The following is a 25,582-nucleotide window of genomic DNA, read 5'->3' on the forward strand; positions in this document are numbered from 1 at the left end:
TTAGGGCCCAGGCGTACTAATGCAGCTCAGCTCAGCGCCTGCCCTCAAAAGTGCCAGGGGTGGGCCCTGGTGCCCATCTACCTCCAGGTTTCCCACCTCCCCAGTGAGTGACGTTCTATCCCGAGCTCCTCTCCAGCGGGCTGGCATTTTGTGTGAGCTCAGCGGGGACAGAGGCTCTTAGGAGGGTGGCCATCCCTGCAGCAGCAAGGACCCATCCAAGTCCAGGCACTGGCTGAGCCCACTGTACCTCCCCAGCCTGTGCTCCCCAGCCTCCTAAGCTGACCTTGTCCACTTGCTCCAAGTGAGCCCGCAGCTGCTTCTGGAGAGAGTAGAGGGTGGAGAGTGAGAGGGCTTCCAGGTCGGGGAAGGCGGGCAGGGCCTGCGGGTCGGGGCCCGAGTGCAGCCGCTCCAGCTCCTCCTGTAGTTTCTTCACCTGCACCTCCAGTGCATCCCGCTGCCCCCGGGCCAGCTCGCACTCAGCGCCTGCCGCGCTGGCCCGCTCCCCGGCCTCCTCTGCCTCCTTCTTCCAGGCATCACAAGCCTATGGGCCCAACACGCAGCACCTTGTCATGATGGCCCCCCTGCCCTTGCCCCCCACCCCGAGAGTGCATCTCTGGGAGCCCGTGTGGGCCACTGTGGCTGCGGGGCCTGCTGGGGAGCTGGCTCAGGTGTCTGGGAAGTGGGGCAGGGAGGAGGGCTGATGCTGCCTGCAGAGAGGAGAGGTTTCAGGACCTGCAAGAGACCCTCTGTGGGCAGGGAAAGGGGCTGAGGCCAGCATAGCAGGGGAGCACTAGGCAGAGCTGGCCAGCACCTCTAGGGGCAGCCATGCTGTGGCTGGACATAAGGCCCATCTCAGAACCTAGAACCCTGGACCTAGAGCCCTGGAGAGTCAGGGCTTCTGGGTAGAAGCAAGCAGTGCTATGGGCCCAGACCAAATAAGCAGCTCACAGAGGGAATTCCAGGCCTGGGATACCAGCCACCCCAGGGTCCTGACCGGCAAGGCAAGTTTTTCCACAGCGGGAGAGAATAAGCCAAACGGAGTTTCTGCTCTGTTCCCCAGGACCCCTGACCTCCCCCAGCCCCTGTACCCACTGTGTAAGATGGGCTTGGGCTAGATGCCACCAGGCCCTGGGAAAGGCAGGTGGGCGTGGGGGCCCAGTACCTGTTTTGCCTGCTTCCAGGACTCCTCCCACTGCTTGATGGTGCCGTTGGCTTCATCTAGCTCTTGCCGAAGCCGGGCCAGCTCAGCAGCCCCGGGCCCTGACAGGAAGGCAGGGGAAGTGCCCGGGGAGAAGCTTCCAGAGGCAAAATGCTCCCAGATGCTGCTATTCATCCCATTCAGACCTGCCCCAGGAAGGGGAGGAACATCAGAGCTCTGAAGAGCTTTGGGCTTGGGCCTGGGCCCCGGCCCTGTCCAGCCCTGCCTGGGTGCCTCCAGGGCCTGGCTGTGCAAGGCTCCAGCAATGTTAGGTTGGGGAGTTTCACAGGGATGTGTAGGCGCCACCTGTTACTCATCAGCTGCTATTTAACTTCCGAGTCTCAGCATCCCCATCTGTAAAGTGGGGTTCCCATCACTTGCCTCATGAGGTGATTCAGGGGACTTGGGAAGTGCTGTAGGGAGAGCAGTCTGTGAATGTGGCAATTTGTGAGCCCAACTTCACTTTCAGGCTAGAGAAAGGGGAGCCTTCTTGCACCCTGATGTGAGACCCAGGAGGAGATTCAGGAAAAAAGACACGGGTCAAGAGCCTCAGATGATGGCAGAGCTGGAGCGGGAAGAGCACAGGGAGCCCTTGGTCCACCCCCCTTGTTTTATAATGAGGAAACTGAGATAAAACATGTTGCCAGGAATCACAAAAACAGTTAAGGGGTAGAGCCAGGACACAGCCAGGGCGTCTGGCTCCAAAGGCCTACTCTTTGCAAACAGCTAAGCTGTGTGCTCATCCACCGCCCCCCTCACCCACTCATTCAGCAGATGTTTAACTAACACCACGTGCCCCTGCTCTGTGGCCCCCAGGACGGCCCCTGTCTTCTGAGGGAGACCCCTATCCGCTTCTGGCCTCGTTCTGCCCACACATATCATTCTAATGACTTCTTTCTTGCTCCCTTTCCCACTAATCCAGCCAAGATGTTCTAGAACCAAACGGATTTAAGAGAGTCTATCTCCCAAGCAACACAAGTGCACCTACATGACCAACGTCGTCCTGTGTGGAGATACGAGGCTCTCTGCCCTGTCCTGGAGGCGAGAACTCGGGATCCCTGCTGAGGCAACCCTGGCCAGCAGCAAGCTCCACCTGCGCTTCTCCTCCCGCTCGGGTGGCATTTCCTCTCGTGGAGAGGAGCCACTTCCTCGGGGAGCCCCACCCAGGTCAGGTCCCTCTATTATTCTGAATCGCAGCGCCCAGCCTGTTGCCTCCACACGACAGTGATGGTCTCTAAGTATGATGTAATGCCTGGGCGCCTCTGCCTCTCCCAAGAGACCATGGCTCCATGCCAGCAGGGACTGCTGAGCTCACCTTGTATCCGTAACTATGTGCGGAAGGAAGGAATGCGTGGCCAGTAAGTAGGGCTGCAGTCAAGATGCCTCCAGAACATGGGCAAGCCAGACAAACGTGACACTAAGCGTCTGAAGCTGACAGCATCAACATCAACCGTGAAGGTGCTGCCCTGATCTTCAGAGAGATTAGGGAAGGACCCAAACCTAGTCAGAATGTCAAAGGGCAGCTCAGAGGCTCAGGCTCAGTGTGACCAGGATGCCCAGCACCCTCAGGGAGGGTGTTTCTGATCTCCTTGAACAGCTGCTGGGGGAGGGGGAAGGGAGAGTAGCAGCTGCTGCTGAATGAGAGGCAGCAGGTTGGGCGTCTGCTGCTTTACGTCTGTTACCTCAGCAGACGTTCGCACTGGCCCCGCGCACACACGCAGGTCTCCACCCGCGCTTCTGGACCCTCTGCGCTGACGTGCCCCCCAGAGCCGCTGGCCCACACGGTTCTAACGCTGCGTTCAGCAAACGGCCTTTGGGGCTACAGCTGGGTCCGCCTGGTGCTTCTGCTGGACAGGGAGGCCGCCCTGCGCCAGGGCCGAGCCTGTTAGGACCTCTCCCTTGGCCCCCAGCAGCTCTGGGCGACGAGGCAGAGCCGCCACACTGGCACGGAGAGCAGACCTAGGCCCTGGCCACTCTGAGGCCACGCTTCTCACTGTGCACTGGCCCGGGGCCTAGCACTTCACTCATGTTATTTCATTTAAGCCTCACAACCACCACACGAGGTGGGTGCTGCCGTTATATTATACCCATTTCACAGAGGAAACTAAGGCAGAGAGGCTAAGTCACTTGTCCAGGTTCACACAGCTCAGAGAATCGTGGAACCGGGGCCTGACTCGCCTCCGTGCCCAGAGCCCCTACTCTAACCTCCACTCTGCACTACCTCTAGCCGTGGACAAAACGGCCAAAGGCACTTTCCAAAAGCCCAGATTCCTGCCCCAGGCCTTAGAGAGCCATACCCCCTCTTACCCAAAGATCCATGTGATGCTGAGGTCCCCAAAAATGTGTTTTCTGACTGGCTCAGGTGGCCCTGGGGCTGCTGCAGGAAATGCGAGGAGAGGCTGACAGGAGGGGATGGGGATGCTGAGTGGAAGGAAGCAGAGCTGCTCAAGGAGCCAGGGATGTTCACGGGTGCGGAGCTCTGCAGCAAACTGCCGCCTGCAAGAGAGGCCCAGGAGCGTGGCCGAGTGAGGGCTGGGCAAGCCATGCGGGGCCACACTGAGCAGGGCATGGCTCGTCTGCCCACCCCCTGGGCCAGGCTGGACCCCAGGGGCCCTCCCAAGCCATCCTGCCCACCCATGCCCAGTACCGATTGTGATGCTGCCTGGGTGGGGCACCGTGCTGTTATCGAAAGTCTTCTCTAGGGCAGCTACCCCAAACTCGTTCAGGTCCAGGTCATCCAGGGCAGACTCTAGAGACAGAGTGATTGGAGTATGAGCCTCCCAGCCTCCCGAGGGGCCACAGTCCCGAGGTTCCAGGCCTCACCTCCTGGACCCACCTGCCCTTTACTGCCTCTACTCCTGCCCCTGCCTCATCTTCGAGCTCAGTCCCACTGGAGCTGTGCTCGCTGAAGCCTCTGCTTGTGCCTGGGCTGCCCCTCTGCCAACACCGACCCCTAGCCAAGTCCCGCTCAAATGGCTCTCCTTTCGGAAGCCTTCTTCGATACCCCCGGGGGAAATGAGTTCTAATCCAGCTGACAGAGGTCTTGTCCCCTGATGTTACAGCTTGTATGTCTCACCCCTGAGCTCACTGAGGGCAGGCAGGTCTCTGGACCCTCAGTGGCTAGTGCACAGTAGTTGCCCAACAAATGTCCACTGCGCTCTGAGGAACTGGACTGGGAGGGCAGAACAGCATGTCTTCATCTCTGTCACCCCAGGGCCTGCAATAGGACCTAGCACAAAGTGGCACCCACAAATGACTGCTGAAAGAGAAGGGCAGTGGCTTCTCATGACCAGGAACCCTAAGGACAGCTGTGCAGGTTGTTCACAAGGACACCTGGTTGGGGTTGCGTGACATATGTCGTGGAATGAGACCGCACATACCCATGGGAAGAGGCATCTCTTTCTAATCTGCACAAAAGAGCAAATTGGAGGGCTAATTTGCTTTAAAGGCTAGTCTTGGCCCTACACCTTGGGCTCATGTTCCATTTAGGTCAAAGGGCTCAGAGTGCCCACCCTCTGACTCTCCCAAGACAGATGTCTAAAGTGACCAGTATGCTGGTTTGAGTCTCACTCCAGAGACCTAGTATCTCTGACTCCAGACCTGCTCCTATTTTAAATGATAGACTTAGCAACAGAAATGGCCCAATTACCTATGACCGACTCTACTGTGTCGCTGGTGGGGTAGAAGGGTAGAGCATTTGCATTCATGCCAGGAACGCTGCTGGTGCCGGCGGGGCTAGGGGGAGTAGCTGCTAGGCTGGAGGTGATACTAGAAGAGATGCTTGAGGTCAAAGGGCTGCCCACAGGGAGGATGCCCAGCATGTCCTGCAACGAGAGAGTGAAGAAGAGACATAGTGGGATGGCTGCCCACGGATGGGGGCTGGAGGCGGGGGCTGGCTAGGGCAGAAGGGAAGGGTGCATCCCAGCTCTCGCCTGGTTGCCCTCAACACCTTGTTGGGAGGCTGGAGTTGGACAGGTGTGGCTTGGAGGCTGCAGGGCCTACTCACCCCTAAAGTTCTGCAGTAGGGGAATGGAGAAGCAAGTTCAGTGCAAGGACAGATGTTTAATAAATATTTTTTTTGACTGGCTAATGAGTGAGTCTGGAGGTGAGGGGCTCAAGGGCCTGACTCCCACCCTCTCTGAATTTGGGGCTGAGGCCCCACCTTAATCCTGTCCTCAGTTTGTAGAGAAAGCGGTGCCCCGTGCTCCCCGAAGAAGCCTCCTGGGGTTCTGGGCCTGTCCTGTCCACAGCAGGTGCCAGAAGGGGAGAAAGGGGGCTGAGGGCTCTATACCTGTTTGGGTTGAAGCAGAGGCTGCTCTTGACTCCTGGGCTCTAGTGAGTGGGGTTTTAACTTGGCCTGAGAGAAAAATCAGGGAGCAGGAGATGAATGTGGTGCTAGGGAGGGACCCTGAGCCCATGAGTCCTCCTAAGCATCAACTTGCCATGGCTCACTGAGGGGGGCAAGGAGGCATCAGACACCTGTTGTACAGTCCCCCTTCACACACATGCACCCTCCCTCCCTACCCTGGGAACCCGGGGAGCTGCTCCTCTCCTCCCTGTGACTCCAGGTCACAGATAAGCCAGTTCCAGACCCCTCTTGTCCTGCTCCCCAAGGCCCTGCTGTCCCATCAAGGCAGCACAGGGCAGGGAAAAGTCCAGACGTGGGGTCAGAAGACTGAGGTAGTAACCCCTTCCCCTCTATTAACTGGCTCTGACACTGGGTGAGGTGCTCAGCCTCTAACCTGCCTGTCTTCATCTGTAAAATGGGACAGCCTCACCCACTCTACTCAGTCTCGAAGAGGCTGGGAACAGGGGCTTCCTAGCTCCCAGTCACATTCCCCATAGCTGGGCCAGGACAACCCTCCAGGGCTTCTCTTGCCGCATGCAGGTTAGCCCATGCTAACCTCACTGGGCTGCCCCCTCATCCCTTACCTGGCATTTCAAAGTTTTCAGGTACTCAGCTCCCACCTGGTCTTCCCTCTCGAAGCCAGGAGCCTTCTTATAACTGCCAGGGGCGAGGCCAGACTCCCCAGGAAAGACAATGCCTTCCAGATTCGGGGGCTTCCTGATGGAGCCCGGTGGGGAGCCACAGAGGTTAGATGGGCTGCCGAGGCTGCTGTTTCTACAGAGGAGCTGCAGAGAAGGAAGAGAGTAGGCTGGTGGGCAAAATGCAGGCTGGGGCATGGCCCATTCTCCGTCCCCGCGTGGAAGGGAGATCCTTCATCAAGAGGCCCAGTTCCTTTTTAATTGGCCAGGGGGCAGCAACCACCACCCAGGACCCAGAACCTCATGAGGAAGCTGTGTGTTGGGGGGCGGACAGGCTTTGTCCCTTGTACTACCTGTGATCAGCTCTACCCAGGCTGATCGCAGGGCTCTGGGGACACCACTACAGCCACTATCAGCTTTTGACAGAGAGAAGAACCCTGGGGCAGAAAGGGCAGAACCCTTGGGCGGAGGCCTCCTCCCCAAGCACAGGGCACGAGAGGCAGGTGTTGGCTCTGGGCAGGCAAGGTGCCCAACCCATCCCCTGGACAGGCACGTACTGCGCTGAGGTCAGGGGCATGCGGGCTGGAAGGGCTCACGGGCACCGAGTCTCCGGCAGCAGATGGCATGTACAAGACAGGACCTGGCTGGGTGGGGCTGGACACAGCTGAGGAAGGTTGCAGGTCGTCACTGAGGGGTGGCTCTGCAAGAGACAGGGGCAGGGTGTCAGCAGGCTCCTGAGCCAGCTGTCCCTCCAAAAATGCCTCTGGGTCTCTTTTAAAGGAGAGCATGCATCCCCCTGTGTATAAAGGGAAGGCTTCTGTTTCTATTAATATCACGTGCTGTGCACTTACTATGTGCCAGGCAATTTGTATTAATCGTAAATCTTCACAATGACTGGAAGATAGAAGTAATACCATGGTCTCCATTTTACAGATAAGGAAACTGAGGCTCAGAGAGGTAAGGTGTATCTCCCAAGGGGGCTGAGCTAGGAAACTTCTGAAGAGCTGGGATTTGAACCCCAATCCACACGACTCCAAAGCTTGGGCCATTCATTGCTTCTCTGTGCTGCCTCGGCTGGGCCCACCTCTGAGCCACGGGTGTGCTTCCCCCTCCCTGGGCCCTCAGTTTATTTTTCACTCTAATCCCAGAGATAAGGCCTAAGGCTAGAAAGAGGTTAAGGACAAACAGAGCAGTGGCCTGGGGTAGACACAGGTTGTAACTCAAGCCCGTCTCTGAGACTGGCGGTGGTGGTCTGGGCCTGCACCGAGCGGTACCGTAGCCGCTGAGCACCCGGAACGTGGCTGGTCTGGATCGGAATGTGCTGCAGCTATTCAAGTACACACCAGCTTTCAAAGACTTGGTTTGAAAAAAAAAAGGAAAATATCTTGATTTTATATTGATTATACTTTAAATGATATTATTTTATGTTGGGTTAAATAAAAATATATTATTAAAAATTGACCTATTTCTTTTTCTTCTTTTTAGATGTGGTTACTAAAAAGTCTAAAATGACCTAAGGGGGGGGTGCATTAAATTTTGATTGGACAGCTCTGCCCTCAGCAGGGCAGAGTGCCGTGTTCAGTTAGTGATGTCTGCCATGGCTGTGGCACGGGGTGGCTGCTGGGATCTGCCTAGTTGGCTCGGGGAGGGTGCCTTACCCTGCCTGGGGCTGTGAGTGCGCAACCAGGGGCACAGTCCCTGCTGTCTCGCGACCTTGGAAGCTCCAGGGTTTTGAGACCAGTTCCAGAGAGATGGGGCAGGGGGGTGGGGGGATGGAACTTCCAGTGGGGACAGGGGCCCACTGCTGGCTGACACTGAACTTAGGGGGAGGGGGGACGGGAGGGGAGGGTGGAGAGGGCACTGCCCCAGGGCAATGGGAACAGCATACGGTCTACGTGGGCGAAGGCGCAGAAGGGTCCTCGGGGACAGCTGCCCGACTGCTGCATGTCGTTGCACTTGGTAGATTTATAGATCTGGAGGGCAGAGCAGAACAGAGGCAGGTCAGGCTTGGGCAGAGAGAGAAAGGCAGCCAGGGGTGCCTTCAGCGTGGCTGGGTTAGCTTAGAAATCTCTCCTTTCTCCTCCCCACCCGATGCCGCTTCCCTAAGTCTCTCCCTGCCGACTGCTTACTCAAGCCAGAGCGAGCAGACACTGCCGCCCGCACGCCAGGGACCACCCCCTCCTGCGGTCACAGGCCCAACCAGCCCTGACCCAGCTCTCACAAAGGGATCTTCTCCATGCTACTCTCACTCATGATCTTGGCCAGGGCTGTGACCTTCCAATGTGCCTCTGGGCATTAAGGGAGCCAAGTTCACAGGCAACACCCGTCCACCCTGGAGCACTCTGGGTTGGGATCTACGCTGGGCCTAACCTTCCACCCTGCTGTCCGTAGCCCACATCACACAGTTTCTGTCCACGTGCCCATCTCAGGGTGTCCTGACCTCCACGGAACCAAGGGAAGCGACAGCACATGCCTCTACATACCATACATGAGATCGTGGCACACTGACAGAGCCCAGGCCACACCGTGGGGCTAGAGGCTGCATCAGGGAAGTTGCTGGTACCCTAGGCCCTCATATGGTACAGGACAACGGTAAGGGGATTTCTTATTTTTTAAATCCTGATGCCACGTTAAGTACCACAAGTGGTGCAAAGCCCAGAACGGCCAAGTCACCATGCCCAGTGCATGCTCTCCCTACCAAGGGGGCTCGGGGAAACAAAACCGGGAGCCAAGGGCTGCTTGGTGAGTGTGGGCTCAGACAAGGAAAGCTGCCAAATTAGGGTGTGGGGCTCCTTTAGGTACTGCCCGGGGGGGAGCCTGTGGCTACAAATCCCTCTCCCAGGATGGTGTCAGGATGGATTCTGCCAGCATCGGCCCAGACCCTCCTTTCCTTTCTCCTTGCTTTCCAAAGAGGATATGTCACGCCGCCCCCAGCCCTCGAAGGGCCGCAGCTCCAAGGCCCACCTCCGGGTGGAACTGCTGCTCCGTGCGGGTGTGGCAGTATTGGCAGGAGTCTCCGTTCTCACACTTGCCAGGGTCACCCCATTCGTCCCCGTGTTTTACGTTCGGACATGGAGATGACCTGGTTAAATAAGAGGGTGGGGTCAGGTGGACACAGAGAGGATCTGGGGGATGCCAATGAGATCGCTGCTGTTCAGGGCCCCTCTCTGGTCTCCCGGCTTTGCAAAGCCAGGCTCAGAAGTAGGAAACATCAGCTGCAGAGTGAGGGCCTTACTGGGGCCAGAAGCCAGGCTTTGCTTCTCTGGCCCAACCTGGCTGCATCACCAAGAAGGACACTGTTTTGCTCCCTTCAGCCAAGTCCTCCCCCCGAGCACTGTGCAGCCCAAGGAGAGCCAGGCTACAACCACACCACAGCTGGGCCCTGGCAGACGCCCCTCAGGATCAGAACTAGAGGAGCTTCTAACCCAAGATCCTCATTTCATGCCAAAGGAGGATCCAGGAAGGCCCCCTATCGTTCAGCTATCCTGACCATTCTCTCCCCTCATACCTGGGTCCTGTGATTCTGTGATCCCCAGGGCTGGCCTCCCTGAGAGCACAGTGCAAGCAGCCCCTGCCGTGATCCCTTCCCTGCCACCCTCCCTCCCACGGCTGGCCTGCTTGGGCCAAAGGACCTGTATTTGTGTTTCCGGGGACTCCGCCGCCGGTCCTTGCTGTTGTGGTAGTAGGGACAGGCATAACCCTGGCGGCACAGCCGTGGGGGCTTCTTGCACGGCTCCGTCTTATAGTTCCCCAGCACATAAGCGGTCTCTGCACAGGGGGCCAGAGGCAGGGGTCAGGTGGGTGAGGCAGGGGCGGGGCGCGGGGAAGGGAAGGAGAAGCCACTAGGAAGGAGTCTAGGAGCCGAGGCTTTTTTGAGAGGTATGAGCAGGGCCACCTCCTCATGGGCCAATGCCAAGACTGAGACCCGGGAGAGAGGTAAGGAGGATGCCGCCGTCCCTCACTGGAGATACTCACAGCTCACAGAGTTAAAAGGGCGTCCGCAGGAGGATTGAGAATACACCTATGTGTACTCATATACGTGTACGACCGTGTATGTGTGAAAGCCCCCTGACGGAATTTAGGGAGCACCTGGGGTGACGGGAGCAGGGCAACGTGTGTCTGGGGAGACTCCCCCAGAAGTGCCCCCGGATGCCGGGGCTGCAGTTGGTGGGATGTGAGGTGGGATGAGGGGGCAAGTGCCTCCCAGCAGAAGTGGTGGCTTGGGCCGGAGAAGGCAGTAGGTGGTGGTGAGCCATGTCCTCAGAGCAGCCATGGGGAGGAGAGGGGGGAGGACAGACAGCTGGTGGGAGGGGGCATGGCCATTTGCGTGGCCACCTTTACCTTGCCACCGTGGCTCCTCACTGAGGATTTTTTCTATCATGGCGTGGCTTGCGGCCCCAGCCGACTGGCCCTCTATGCTGCCCTCTACTGTGGTCTGGCCGTTCTGCAAGGCCTCCATTGCCTGGAGCTCCCTGGGAAGAGAGGAGAGGACAGAGAGAGCGGGGAGGGGGCATGAGGAGGAAGGAACCAGAGTGCCAGCCCTGCACTCCATCGGCGGTACTCACCGTGTCCGCAGCCAGGCCCCCACCCCGGCCCTCAGCCATCAGCCCACCTGATGTCGTAGACAGGGGAGCGGAGGTCATGGGGCCCATGAGCAAAAGCGCAGTGCAGGCCGTTTTTGGTGCAGTTGCCTTTTGAGTCTGTCTCGTGGATGCAGATTCCAGTCTTATAGTAGCGCAGGTGGTACCTGCGCTCAGTGTCCCCTGTGGTCCTGTGCAGGAATGGGCACCTGAAACACAACAGCGGGGGTGGGGGTCACTCACCTTCACCCCCTGCAGCCTGGGCTACCAGCCGTGCCCTTCCCTGCCCGTTGAAGGCTTTCTCATGACCCGGCGGGTGTACTGATGGTGGGCCAAGGAGGCAAGCAAGTGACGAGTCCTGCTGAGGTAACAGAGCCACCCTCCCACTGCCGGTGGGTGCTGTAGCCCAAAGTGAGGCCTGAAAGGCCTGGCATTCCTACTTCAGCTTCTCAAAGACTGCTCAGCCAGGGCCCTGGGCTGTCCTGAAGAGAAGCTCCAGAGGGGGGCACTCTTGGGAGAACAAACACAGCCTAGGTCAGGGGTCTTCAGAGAAGCCAACGCCCTCGGGCTCTGGGTGCTTCATTAAGCTGGGAGGAGGGGTGAGCAAGCCTTTGACCCCTGGGAGAAATGGAAGAGCTGGTGTGGGATGGTTCAGTGAGGCGCGCCCACAGAACCCCCACAGTGCCTCCATCACTACCGCTGCACGGCTGAAACCCTTGTTAGGCAGGGTCAGGAAGTGCTCCCTCTCAGTGACGTTCCCAGGTTTGCCACCTCATGTTTGTCATTTGTTATGCCCTGTCTCTTCACAGAGCTTTGTGGCAAAGTATTTAGGGTCAGCAAAAAGGGGAACTAGAGAGGCTCTATGTCTCTAAACAGCCAGCCTTGGTGGGAACTGCATGGGATGGAGTGGGTAGTATGGGCTGGGGAGAGGGTCCTTGTGACCTGCACGGGACCAGGAAAGAAGGCCCAGGAAGCCACTTTGGTTCAGATGTGGCCCTTAGGCTTAGCAGAAGAAAGGCCGGTGTAGGGCTTCCCAAAAGTGGGGAAAGGAGAAGGGGTCTCCCCCAGAGGATGGCGGGGTCTGAACCCAGGTTCAAACCATAGGAAGGTGGACCAGGCTGCAGCAGGTCCCCAAAGGCAGGCTCTGGCTGGCTTCTTGGACTCTGCCTGGACTATTCTGAGGGCATCTGATCCAGGAGACAGGGGGCTCCTCTGAGGGCAGGCTGGGTAGCACTCACTCGTCGCCCTCCGGGCAGAGGCCTGTGGCCTCGTCGTACTTGGTGCAATAGACGTCGGGGCTGTAGTTGAAGGTGCCGTCCCGACGGCGGATGGACCGGCGGCGTCGCTGGTTCACGAAATGCCAGTGGAAGCAGGTGTAGGGCCGATGCTGAGTACATTTGTGTTGCACAAAGAGCGGGCACTGCTCAGTGCGGAATTCCTTCAGGTACCTGCAGGGAGAGCCCCCGAGTAAGGTGGGCCAGGAGCGGAGAGTTAAGTCCCTTGTTTCCCAGCAAGAAGTTGGCCACCAAGTCCCCCAAGGGCCCTACTCTGGGGGACTAGTTCAACTGAGACACCAGAAAAGACCCAGAGCTAAGGCAGGCCCTCAGCATCAGGATCCTTCCTAACACGCAGGTCCCCAGCCAGCCTGAAGGGCAGGAACCATAGACCACAAGGGCCCTCAGTGGTCAGCTGCCTGCCATGGTGACCAGAGGAGGGCTTAATCAGTGGCTTGTTCTCTGAGCGCTCCCCGAGGTTTCCCAGGCCAAACCACTGATCACAGGGAAAAGGCTGCAAACCAGAGCCCAAGGAGCCTCTCCTAAACTTCCTGCAAGGGTCTCTGCTGCCCAGATCTGCCTGCCAATTCCTGGGGGCCTCACTTGTCTCAGGAGCAGGGCTGGGGGACCAGGCCGAGGGCCAGGACAGCTGCTGCTTTAGAGCTGAGAGCCCAGGTCACAAGGTGTCCTTCTGGACCACTGACACAGGTCATCACTGTCCTGTCCGCTGACCTCCTTCCAGAGACATTTCCTAGCATTACCCAAGTATGTTTGTGAAGCTCATGTTGGAAGCATCTGAAGAGACTCCCTCTCAGCCTTGCCTCCCACAACAGTCTTGCAAATGAGTACCTGCAGCAGCTGAGGTATTCTATTTCCATCCTGACTAACCTGGGGTTGGGGGGCTCTGTCTGTCCTCCCAGCCTCCTCCCTACCTGCATCTCTCTCCTTTACTCTGCATCTAAAAACCAAGACAACCCGAAGCTCCTCCCCCCACACCACCCAGTGGAGGGCCTGACCCACTTACCCCCTTACAGAACCATACCATCCGTGTTTTCATTCACTTTGTGTCCAGGTGGAGGGTTTCTTAGATTTACCACCACTGCCCCCCCCCGACACACGCACACACACACACACACAGTGGGCAAAAGCAGGCAGCCCAGTTCTCTTTATTCATTCCTTCAAGCCCTAGCAATGAAGGCAACAAATGGCTTGATAGAAGGCATTTGATGCCAGTGAGGATGGTTCAAGAAGGCACAGAAGGTTGTGTGCAGAAGGGAGTGTGGAGGGAGCAGCCACCTGGAGCCGGAATGCCTGGGAAACAGGTGAGAGGGTCCAGCCCATGTCTTTGGCTCATGCCAGGATATGCAGGGCCTTATCAGTCTGGGCATATGGAAGGTGTGGGGACAGGTAGGTCCAGGGCTGAGACTTTCCAGACAGGTTTTCTTGAACGCTAACGAGAGTGCTGTAAAATCCTCCCAGCCAAGGGGAATTGCCTGGTGGCCCAGTGGTTAGGACTCCATGCTTTCATTGCCAAGGGCCCGGGTTCAATCCCTGGTCAGGGAAACTAAGATCCTGCAAGCCATATGGCGTGCCCAAAAAAACCCAAATCCTCCCAGCCCTGAAGTGTGGAGAAGTGTCCAGGCATGTGTACTGGGCAGGGGGAAGCTGGAGCTGGGTGCTCCCTAAAGAACACAGATAGGGGGTTTAAGGGGCAGTGAAGCTTCCAAACAGCATCCTATTCATTCAGCACCTATTTACTGAGCACCTACTAGGTGCAGGCATGGTGGTGAGCACTGAGGACACTGACGTAGCAGGTCCTTATCCTTAGGAAGCCCATATTTTCATGGGAGACACAACAGTAGCAGGTGGAATCAATCAACTGTGGAAAAGGTTATGAAGAAGGTTTGCAGAGGGCTCTTTGGGAACCCAGAGGAAGGATCCTTGACCCAGGCTGGCACAGAGGAAGGGGGAAGGGAAGGAGAGGTACTTGTGGGTGAAGAATGTGGGAAGGGTGTTTTAGGCAAAGGGAACAACTGTATGAGCTTAGAAACAGTATGCGTAAGTCAAAGAGCTCCAAGCGCCTTTGTGGAATGTGAGTGGGGTAGGAGAAGAACTGGAAAAGGGAAATGAGGATGAGGTGAGGTGTGGGAGGAGCCAAATTTCAGGGATATCATCTCCAGGCTGCAGATACATTCTGAGACACTGGGTTGAAACCTGGAAGGCTCTGTAGAGCCTCTCACAGCCCCTTTGACATTGGAACGTAAGGTCTTTCTTCCTGTCTCCCTCTCTGTCTGGTTATAGACAGAAATCTGCCCTGCATACTGTACACAGGTACAGTATGGGGCAGTATCAAACCCTGGCACTGAGTTGGGACACCAACCCCCCCAACTGCTAGACTGATCTCTCCTGCGCAGCACATACTCTACCTGACTCCTGACCCACAGGAGACTAATTCAGGAGGTAACAGGTGGGAAATGGGAGCAGAGGAAGCTGATCCCAAGGCCAGGGAAGAATGAAAAGTATTGATAGTTAGGACTGACAGATTAAATACAGGACACCCAGTTAAACTGGAATTTCAGATAAATCAAATATTTTGTGGGACATGCTTATACTAAAAAATTATCCATTATCTGAAATTTCAATCTAACTGGCATCCTGTTTTCGTTTTTTTTTTTTAAGCGTAGCTTGGGTTTCTTTTCTTCTTTTATTTATTTGGCTGCGCTGGGTCTTAGTTGCGGCACACGGGATCTTCATTGCCCCGTGCAGGATCTTCATTGCCACGTGCAGGATCTTTAGTTGAGGCATGCGTGTGGGATCTAGTTCCCTGACCAGGAATTGAACCCAGGCCCCCTGCAATGAGAGCGCAGAGTCTTAACCACTGGACCGCCAGGGAAGTCCCTGGCATCCTGTATTTTTGTTTGCTAAATCTAGCAACCCTAAGAGTGGCGTCTGCCTGCTTAGTATCAGTGCCTCAGTGAAAACCCAGGGAGGCAGTCCAGAGAAGTGACTGTGGGCACAGTCTGTCCTCTCGGAGAAAGAGAGTTCCTGGCGAGCCTGCTTCCCTGGGGCAGCCATGTCCACAGTGTTACCTACAGATGCTACAACTCCAAAGGGCTCCAGCTGGCAGAGGTGTCACAGAGGAAAGACATGGAGGCAACAAATTACCTCATTCTAAGCCTCTTCATCTCCATGCCCACCGCCATGGGTCAGGCACTTGGTACCTTTTAATAAACCGGTCTCCTTGTATCTGGCCTCTCCCCTGTCTAGTTTATGTTGCACAGTACTCGTCATTCTTCCCAGAACCCAAATTTAATTTTCACTTTCTTAAAAGCCTTTAGCTTCCACCAGTAGCCACTGATAAAGACCAACTATTCGGCATGGCATTTCAAGCCCTACACGTCTGGTCCAATGTACTCTTCCAGCCTCATTTCTCTTGAATCCAGTAACACTGGAGTCCTTGGTGTCTTGCAAAGAGATCTTTAACTTCCCTGCCTTTGCTCATGTCCCCTTCCTCACCTGTAGAAATCTTTCAAGGCTGAATTCAATGGTAATTAATCTTCCGATGCCATCACTTCCATGAAGTTTTCCTTGACCTCTACCTATCCTCCCCCTCCTGCCCTTGTCCCCAGCTAAGTTATCATCTCTAAGCTTCTACAGCACTTTCTCTAGACATTTCGTATAGTCCTTATCCTGCACTGCATATTAATAATGTGTACATTTTCCTCTATTACTAGATTATAAAGTCCTTGATAGCAAGCATGTAATAACCCAGTACAGTGACAAGGTTTGCTGAATGAATGTAACAAGAAGTCGCACAAGAGGCAAAGTCTACAAAGCAATATCAACAATTTTATGATGTCGCCCACAGGCAGACATTGAGAGCTGGAAGCTTAATCCTATTCCCTTGTGAAAAGCACTACAGTGCAGGAAATTTGTAACTCTGCAGATAGGGCGGACTGTCCTGCAGAAAAGCCTCTCATGAGAGAAGGGGCCAAATGACTGCATCTAGGCAGGCAGAATACCCACTTTCAACCAACAATAATCAATGAGAGAAATGTCTAACCTTCTGCTTAAGCCATTAACAGAACTGTGCCATCCTCCACCTGGGAACCAAAATGTTTAGTCAGAACTTCCCACTCTCCCTGTACCCCTCCAACCTTGTGCTAACCAGCAATGCACTGTCCAGACAGCAAGGAGAAACGCACTTAGAAATCACTCTTTTCCACTTTCATGGATTGAAATGAAACAAATTTTCAGTGGAAATGAACAACTGTCTCCATTAAGCTCCAACCGATCTTTCCATTTTAAAGGTTTGAAAGCATAAGATCTAAGAAAATAGGCTGAGACTTACTCGTTTCAATTCAACCAGCTCTCAGGAAAACCAAGAAGTCCTGGAATCCCTGGTTAGGAGAGAAGACTCACCAACCACCCCTGCCCCACTCCAAGATCTGGGGGGAGCACAGGGCCACAGAGCTCAATTCTTCACATTTCCATCTCCCAGGAATACCCGCACTCAAGGATAAAAGACAATAAACGTGGACTAGCTTCAAACTGCAAGGCCTCAGTGACCTACTGTGGCCAGGATGAGTCAAGAAACCACGCAGGCCCTGAATCAGTAAGAGCTGATGGAAAAAGCCACACCTTCGTCCTTCCCAGCAGAAGGATCAACGAAGGTTGGAGGAACACTGAGGCTGCTCAGAGCCTCACCTTGACTAAGGAGCAGCGCCCGCATGTTTGTCCCAACAGGGGCTGACTTTCAATCAAAGCTATCTTTCACTCCTTTTTTGGACATCATATTAATTATCCTATTAATGGTCTATTTGTAAATGTAAAGGATCATTGTGCAAGTAACAGGCCCACTTACAAAAAAACTTTTAAATGTAGAAAAGGCGGGACTTCCCTGGTGGCGCAGTGGTTAAGAATCCGCCTGTCAATGCAGGGGACACGGGTTCAAGCCTTGGTCCGGGAAGATCCCACATGCCGCGGAGCAACTAAGCCCGTGAGCCACAACTACTGAGCCTGTGCTCTAGAGCCCACGAGCCACAACTACTGAAGCCCACGCGCCTAGAGCCCGTGCTCCTCAACAAGAGAAGCCACCGCAATGAGAAGCCCGCGCACCGGGACGAAGAGTAGCCCCCGCTCACCGCAACTAGAGAAAGCCCGCGCGCAGCAATAAAGACCCAATGCAGCCAAATAAAAATAAATTTTAAAAAAAACATGTTTTAAAAAAAGGGCAAAATCACCCTTAATCCCACCACGAATAATGCTAGACTTTTGGTAAATTTTCTCCCAGTATTTTTACAAATATAATCATAAGGTATCATATTACTGAACTGCTTTATAAAACTAATACCTTTCCCTAAAAACTTTTAAAATCAAATACATGCAAACATTTTTTTAAAAAAATCAAATACTTTCAATATTTACTGGATTATCTTTACTTTCCAAAATTCTAAAACAGCAATAATCAGGCTACTTGAAATCAAAATTCAATCACTTGCCCCATTAAACCAACAGTGATAACATAAGGGATTAACAATATATTCAGTAAATTACATCACTCTTTTTTTAAGATTTTTGTGATGTGGACCATATTTAAAGTCTTTATTGAATTTGTTACAATGTTGCTTCTGTTCTATGTTTTAGTTTTTTGGCTGCAAGAGGCATGTGGGATCTTAGCTCCCTAACCAGGGATTGACCAGGGATCGAACCCACACCCCTTGCATTGGAAGGTGAAGTCTCAACCACTGGACCATCAGAGAAGTCCCTACATCACTCTTAAGGTGTTAAATCAAGTGCTAACTGCTACCAGCTCAATTTCCAGCTAAACTTTATTTTTTGTGCTGTACCGCTCAGCTTGCAGGATCTTAGTCCTCTGAGGACCAGGGATCGAACCGGCGCCCTTGGCAGTGAAAGCACAGAGTCCTAACCACAGGGAATTCCCTCCAGCTAAACTTTAAATCCTATTCTAAATTGTCTCACTTAATGGCTTATCTGTTTGGGTGTTTCACTCTCCTCTGGGTAGGAGGGTGAGAAGAATTTGAATAAACTGAACAAACAGAAAAGTATTAGAGATGACTTAGAAAAACTACATAAATTTATTTTTATTTTTTTTAATTAATTATTTTTATTTATTTTTGGCTGCATTGGGTCTTTGTTGCTGCACGCGGGCTTTCTCTAGTTGCGGCGAGCCGGGGCTACTCTTCATCGCGGAGCACGGGCTCTAGGTGCACGGGCTTCAGTAGTTGTGGCGCATAGGCTCAGTAGTTGTGGTACACGGGCTTAGTTGCTCCTCAGCATGTGGGATCTTCCCAGACCAGGGATCGAACCGGGGTCCCCCGCACTGGCAGGCAGATTCTTAACCACTGCGCCACCAGGGAAGTCCTATTTTTCCTTTTTATTTTTTTCCAAGATTTTTTTTTTTGACATGGACCAATTTAAAAGTCTTTATTGAATTTGTTACAGTATTGCTTCTGTTTTCTGTTTCGGTTTTTTGGCTGCAAGGCATGTGGGATCTTAGCTCCCTGGCCAGGGATTGAACCCACACCCCCTGCGTTGGAAGGCGAAGTCTTAACCACTGGACCACCAGGGAAGTCCCAAAACCACGTAAATTTAGAGACAATGAGGAGGACGTAGCTGACGTTTTAATCCGTACCTATCTAGTTCCCCCTTGCTTCTAGAATCGTGCTTAGCATGGCCTCACTCTGACTCTACCTCCCCTGCTGCCACTGACCTGCTCCTCTCGCCAACAGCAAGCTAAACTCTACAGCAGGGTCAGCAAACCTTTTTCTGTAAAGGACCATATAGTAAGTATTTCAGACTTTGAGGGTTAAAAGGCCAAACTGAGGATATTACGTACGTACTTACATAACAAGAGAAAAAACAAATTTCCACAAATTTTTTATTGGTGAAAATATAATAATTGGCTACAATTTCTGGTAACACAGGTCTACTAATAAGAATGGATTTAGGGTGGCAGGAATAACATTTGCAAAGTTGGGGTTCCCTTTCACCAAAATTGGTTACGAATGTTCATCTGTTAATGCTGATTCTGTAATAAGCTTTTACTTATTTCACCTTTGAAAATGTCTTTTCACATAGATAGGTACTGACAAACGCTGTTATCATTCTACAAGCACGATTTTAATTGAGCATATTGGTCTTAGAAGACATTTATAGAATTCTATTAGTGTCTTGATACTTTTTTTTTTAATATCTTTATTGGAGTATAATTGCTTTACAATGTTGTGTTAGTTTCTGTTGTATAACAAAGTGAATCAGCTGTAAGTATACATATATCCCCCCATATGATGCTTTTCTTTTAACTACTTCCGATTGAAGGTTTGGCATAAACTCATTTGCAAAGGTACATGGATTTTGAAATATGGAAATTTCCTTTGTATTCCTATCAAGATGCAAAATCACTGCTCAAACTATAATTTGTGTTCAGAAATCATATCCATGGTAGGGACTTCCCTGGTGGTCCAGTGGTTAAGAATCTGCCTTCCAATGCGGGTACGCAGGTTCGATCCCTGGTCGGGGAACTAAGATCCCACATGCTGTGTGGCACTGAGCCTGCGCGCCACAACTAAGACCCGACGCATCAATCAATCAATCAATGAAACCATATCCATGGTAAATTTGTGTAGGGATAGAGATCTCACCTTTGTTTTAACTTCTGGCAGCAGAGGAAGTGTGTAAGGCAGTTTGACATGACTTATGTTTCAAACGTTAGTTGTCAAAATGACTTTACTGCAACATAAGGTTTGCATATAAGTGATGTTTTGCCTTATAATTTTAGGGTGAATTCATTAAGAAACATTATCAAGCCTGCAGCAAAAGCTAATTTCCAAAGCCATTCAGCACTCAGTAATGGTGGTTGAGAATGATTCTTTTTTCAGAAAAATTTCAATCTCAGCCCTGAACTCAAAAAATTACAAGAAAACTTCACCACTGCTAAGCTATCTAGTTGTGTAGTAGGGCATGCCAGAATATTCAGCTTCTATTTTTGATAAAAATTCATGGAATTGAGGATTGTTAAGTCCACAAGAGAGAGTGAAGCTCATCACTGATCCTAGCAGTTCAAGATCTCATGACAGATTCGAGTATTTTCCACAGAGTCCCTGCTGATGAATAATACAATGAATAACCACAGGCTTTAAACACCTTATGTTTTCATAAGCTTTGTAAATTTGTCCAATTAAATCTTTTTCTGCTCCACACATATTCCTACCATCATCAGTTGTAACAGATATTAGCAGATTATACTTCAGGCCGTAGTGAATTAGTGTTTTCTTAATGTTTTTGAAAAGAAAATATCCTCAGCTGTAGTTGTTTTAAGTAGACTATTCATAGAAGCTACTTCTTCAGTCACTTCAAACGCGGCATTGACTTCATGAATAAAACTAAACAGTAGCTTCTGTTGACACATCAAGAGCCAAGAAAAACCACACAAAATCATTTGCCTTGTTTTCTAATTGACTACTGATGTTTTTCCCATTGACCTCAACATTTTGAGAAATTGTTCTTGCTGAAAGGCTGATGCTCTTAAACAAGTTTGTTTTCTCTGGACATGTTTTTTCAGCTTCTTCCCTCAAACATAATTTAATTAATTTGCTATCCGTAAATGGCTTTCCTTGCCTGGCTAACACATGAGCCACTCAGAAACTTACTTCAGTTGTAGCCTCGTTTTCATTTTTGTGAAGAAATTCTGCTGTAATGAAACAGTCTCTTTAGAATTTTCTAATTTTTCTGAACGTTGCCTTTCTATGAGTTGGGAATATTGTGACAACTACGTAGTCTGGTAATGTTAACGGATTCTTTCAGCACAGCTTTTTAATTACAGATAGCTTTGCCAACTAATTCAGTGACAAGAAAATCCACACTCCCCTGTGCCCTAAAAACACGACTTTCCAAGTCCATTCTTCTCTTCTCGTTTTGACGGGATACTTAGGCACTGGTAATAAAGAATAAATAAAACATTGTGGTATGCTGACACACATGGCGCTGGAAAGACTGTCAAGTTGTAACTGTGTCACCATGATTTGTAGCGCACTGACGAGCAATGCAGAGCAACAGTCTGGTCTCCATCAGAACTACTGAACTCTGTGGTTAAACTGCAAAAGCAGCCATAGACAATATCTAAACCAATGACCGTGGCTTCCAATAAAGCTGTATTTATGGATGCTGAAAATTAAATTTATTTATTTATTTTTTTGGCCACACAGCATGTGGGATATCTTAGTTCCCCAACCAGGGATCGAACCCACAGTTCCTGCATTTGAAGCACAGAGCCTTAACCACCGGACTGCCAGGGAAGTCCCGAAAATTAAATTTCATATAATTTTCATGTGCCATGAAATATTCTTTTTCAACCATTAAAAATGTAAAAACTATTCTTAGTACACGGGCCATACAAAAGCAGGTAGCAGGCTAGATTTGTCATACGAGCCATAGTTTATTGATCTCTGCTCAACACACCATAGCCTCCCCTCATTTTTGACCTCCATACTTTCAATCATGTTGCTCCTGTGTCTGGATCACCCTTCTGGCTTCTCTCTGCATAAGAGTTTCTTGCCCTGCCCAGTGGTATTAATTGCCCTCTCTTCCATGTTTCCACCACACTGTATGAATACAGCAGGTATGGCCCCACCACAGTTGATTTCAACTGCTTTGTATACAGCCAGGTCTATTCATCTTTGTACCCCTGCACAAAGCCAGCTTGTAGCAGGTGTTCAGGACATGTTTGTCCAAGAAAAAGCAAAAGTGTTAAAGCATCCCAAGTGGTACAAGCCTGGTCCACAGCAGCTATGTACTAACCCAGCAAAACACAGACAAGCAACTTAGATGCTTCTCCTGGCAATTAAGAAATCAGTAACTTCTCTAGCTACCTTGCCCACAAAGTCTGCACAGCCTTGTTCCTCACCCTCAACACTAAATTTAAGATCTTCAGCTTCACATGCAGACTAGAAAAGCAACCAGTGGGATGGCTCACCCTGTAACTGCTGCTGAGAATGTGCAGAGATAAACAGAGATGTATTAAATTCCTTTTTCTGTTTCCTCAAACAACTAAAAGGTATTATGATGACTATTTGGCAAAAGCTGGGTACAAACTAGAGATATATTAAGTGAAAGAAAAAAAAAATATATATATATTTATATATAACTGGACAATTAGGTAAACTATATGCAGAAAGAAAAACTGGAAAACTACATCATTATTGATTTTAGTGGTTATCATGGCTTTTCCAAAATTAAATGAAAGATGTACGATGCTAATAAGTCAGAAGAGTTCTTTTAAGTTAAAAGTGAACTGTGGTAAATCTTTTTGTAAAACAAATGACTATTAGACTCTCATCCTGCTTATGATTTGTAAAGTCTGATTGGATACATATGTAAAATGGTCAGATGTGAGTAAAAAGGCACATAGGCAAGACAATGATGGCCTCTGGAGAAGCAACAGGAAGAGATGGTATGTGCTCGGGACTTGATCTGTGAGCCCAACAAAAAGGGGGCAACAGACAGAGCTGACAGTAGAAACCCACCCCTGACACCCTGCAGACTGAAGGTCATGGCTCTGCTCCCGAGGAGCCAGCTGCTCTCCTGGCTAGTCAGTGGTCACCGCTCATGAGACTCACACAGGGGTAGCAGAGATCTGGCAACGTGACAGATGTACCCATATCCCTAATAAGCCACCGCTGTTCATCTTTATTACAGCTAGTCTTATTAAATCCAAATTTCATCTATTTCAAGCAATAATCAAGCTTTATCATGGAAACAGAATCTTAAAATGCGAGAAACGGTCCTGTTCTTAAATATTCCTTATTGAAATCTAGCCACAATGTGATAGGATTCTGAAACTAGCAAAGGAAAGAAAAAACAAAACAAACAAAAAAACCCAAAAAATTCCAGTCACTGTCGAAGACAACATTGTGGTGTCCAAAGGCTCAAATGACACTTATCTATAATCTACTGTTTTCCCTATTTATATTAACCCTACTGGCTACTTTTTTTTCCCCATACATAACTCCTATAAAGAAATTTAGTCACAGAGCTCATAGTTCATGACTTACCAAAGATTCTTCATTTTTAAGTTTGAGAATAAAATCTTTTTTAACTTCAAGGAGAATATTGTAAGAGCAGATAAGCAGTAGATTAAGAATCCTAAATTACTTATCCAAGTGTGTGTGTGTGTGTGTGTGTGTGTGTGTGTGTAAAAATAAATATTTCTTACAATTTGCTGAAAAATCTTTCCTCATTTTTGAAGAGCTTTAGGTAAACTATTAGTTCTGGATTCAATGTTTGTAAGGATATACATACACATTCTGTTTTGACACCAAACATAACCCAGAAACCATACAACTTTATGACAATAACCATACCAGTAGGAGTTACCAAAAAAAAATGGCTTTTTGAAAAAACAATGCCAAATAAAGCTAAAATTGGTTATTGGTAAATATTTGGACAATTATTTGTCCAAATCTTTATTTAAGATAAGATAACGTGCTATCTCCTGAAGTGATCCTGGTTTAGAACACTCCGGCAGAAAAAGCAAGGCCAGATAGTATGATTCAGGCAAACAAAATAAGCATCTAGTGAATTTCTGCATGTGTCTAAATCTTTAAGACAGGCTTTAATCCTATAACTGGGTTTTAGCCAAAGACCTTGGGGCCAGTACCAACCTCCTAGATACAATGAAACTATCTTAACACACAGTTACATACACAGGAACCCACAGCACAAGCGCCACAGGCACTTAAGCCAGCAAACACTTTAAGGTGGGGTGGAGTCACTCACAGGCAAATGATCTCAGCCCATTCTCACTGGGAAAGAGCTGATACCTGTGACATGTCCCGGCCCCAAGAACTAACAAGAACCATGAACGGTACAACGCTGGTGTTCCTGGTTCCTTCTGTCTATAATTTTCTCCTTGCCCTAAGGATCCTGGAACTGGTAAAATTGAAGAAAGTTCATGTAATCAATGACTCAACATCACTGATCTTGGAGAATATGTGAGGGATGCTGAAAACCCTGGTTCATTCCCTAAATTAGATAACACCTTGTTTTGATTCAAAGTTTTCCTGTAAACAGCTGGCCTCAAAAGCTTCCAATTTGACAAACATTTTAGTATAAAGGTTTTAACTGATGTGTTATTTTGAACACTGTTTTCTGTACAACAGTCTTTATCCCTGAAAGAGTAGTTTGTTGAGAACACAAATTCATTGTCTGAGATATATAACCCGGCTGATGGAGGCTATAAGAACTGCGAATGAAGTGAAATTCGAATGGATACGGAAGAGAGGCGTGTGCTCTGAGGACAACACGGACCCACAGGCTGTTGAAGGAGGCAGCAGTGCAACTGAAAGCAGTAACCTGAGCACTGTTCAGATACTGATAAGAATAGTACTTACACTGTGCTAAGTGCCAGGCACGGTTTTAAGCACTTTACATACATTAACTCGCTTAATCCTCATAACTACCCCTTGGCACAGGTATTATTGGTATCATCAGGAAACTGACACACAAAGAGGGAAGTCACTTGCCCAAGGTCCCACAGCTAGTAAGCAGCAGAGCTGGGCTTCAAACCCAGACAGTCTGGTCCTAGAGTCACTAGTCTTAAACACCATGCTGTTAACTACGCTTTTCTTAAATGAGCTACAGGAAAAACAAGAGTAGTAACAAATAAGCATAAGTGGCTCTCTAGAAGCTGTTGAAAGTATGTCCAGGAGTTTTTGACAGGCCATAATTACAATACCATAAAATAAGTTACTAAAAACAAAAACAGAAATGTTAACTTCAATGTACTCTACTGAATATTTAATATTCATTTTATATATTCATTATAAAAGTTCAATAGTAAAATCTGTTCTGTTTGGTTTTAAATAAGAAAATATAAGTACAAGTTTCTAATTTATGTTGTTTGACTTACACAAATCCTAAACTGGCAGGCTACCAGATGCCTGGCACCTCTTAGCAGTAAAAGTGAAATAAAAAAGATATAGTAATGTTCTTACCAAAATTAATAAAAGCTTAGATATAAAAACTACTACTTAAAATTTTTAAGTCATAAAACACCATGCCAAATGTTTTCATCAACCTCTTCCTTCCTAAGCATAACTATCTCTCTTCAATGGGGTAGTTTTGTGAACAGGCCAAAATTTCATAGGAAGGTGGGAACGTGGGTCTTCCCCTCCTCATTAGAAGTCACTTTGTTAGGACTTATGGTGGCCATATGTTGTTTCAAATACTAATAGGAAACAAATGAGTCAACTTATGAACACAAAAAGCAAACTGTGATGTAAAGAATAAGGAAAGGGAGGAAAATAAGCTCAGATATGACATGACAATACTATCACAGGCCTTAGTATCTTCTTTGTCTCCTAAATAAATTGAGCCACCAACAGGAAAAAGGTCACCTCACAGAGAACGCTATGAGATTTTTAAGTTGCTAGACTCCTTTCCATCTTCTCCTCCTCATCAGCTCTTGATACTGCTGTCAAATGCTACACACTGGCAAAGAAAAAAGGGGTGAAAGTTGAGGGATT

General features: G+C 50.0%; 1 protein-coding gene across 5 annotated transcripts in view; it reads right to left on the reverse strand.

Annotated features, from left to right (window-relative positions):
* The window catches only part of UNK (unk zinc finger), a 33,403-nt gene that overhangs the window by 2,055 nt on the left and 5,766 nt on the right, over positions 1-25,582 (reverse strand). For 3 of the 5 annotated variants that reach the window (XM_061175282.1, XM_061175285.1, XM_061175284.1), the window contains 14 exons: positions 12,003-12,212; positions 10,797-10,973; positions 10,526-10,656; positions 9,817-9,952; positions 9,149-9,266; positions 8,073-8,157; positions 6,742-6,884; positions 6,131-6,331; positions 5,490-5,555; positions 4,848-5,022; positions 3,846-3,947; positions 3,506-3,694; positions 1,163-1,344; positions 284-541 (listed from right to left, as the gene is read on the reverse strand). In XM_061175282.1, coding sequence (XP_061031265.1) covers positions 284-541; positions 1,163-1,344; positions 3,506-3,694; positions 3,846-3,947; positions 4,848-5,022; positions 5,490-5,555; positions 6,131-6,331; positions 6,742-6,884; positions 8,073-8,157; positions 9,149-9,266; positions 9,817-9,952; positions 10,526-10,656; positions 10,797-10,973; positions 12,003-12,212 — 2,173 coding nt within the window. The remainder of the gene's footprint in view (positions 1-283; positions 542-1,162; positions 1,345-3,505; positions 3,695-3,845; positions 3,948-4,847; positions 5,023-5,489; positions 5,556-6,130; positions 6,332-6,741; positions 6,885-8,072; positions 8,158-9,148; positions 9,267-9,816; positions 9,953-10,525; positions 10,657-10,796; positions 10,974-12,002; positions 12,213-25,582) is intronic. The other 2 variants (XM_061175283.1, XM_061175286.1) reach the window with 2 other exon arrangements.

This window comes from Eubalaena glacialis, chromosome 19 (genome assembly GCF_028564815.1).
Source record: "Eubalaena glacialis isolate mEubGla1 chromosome 19, mEubGla1.1.hap2.+ XY, whole genome shotgun sequence".
NCBI classification, from domain to species: Eukaryota; Metazoa; Chordata; class Mammalia; order Artiodactyla; family Balaenidae; genus Eubalaena; species Eubalaena glacialis.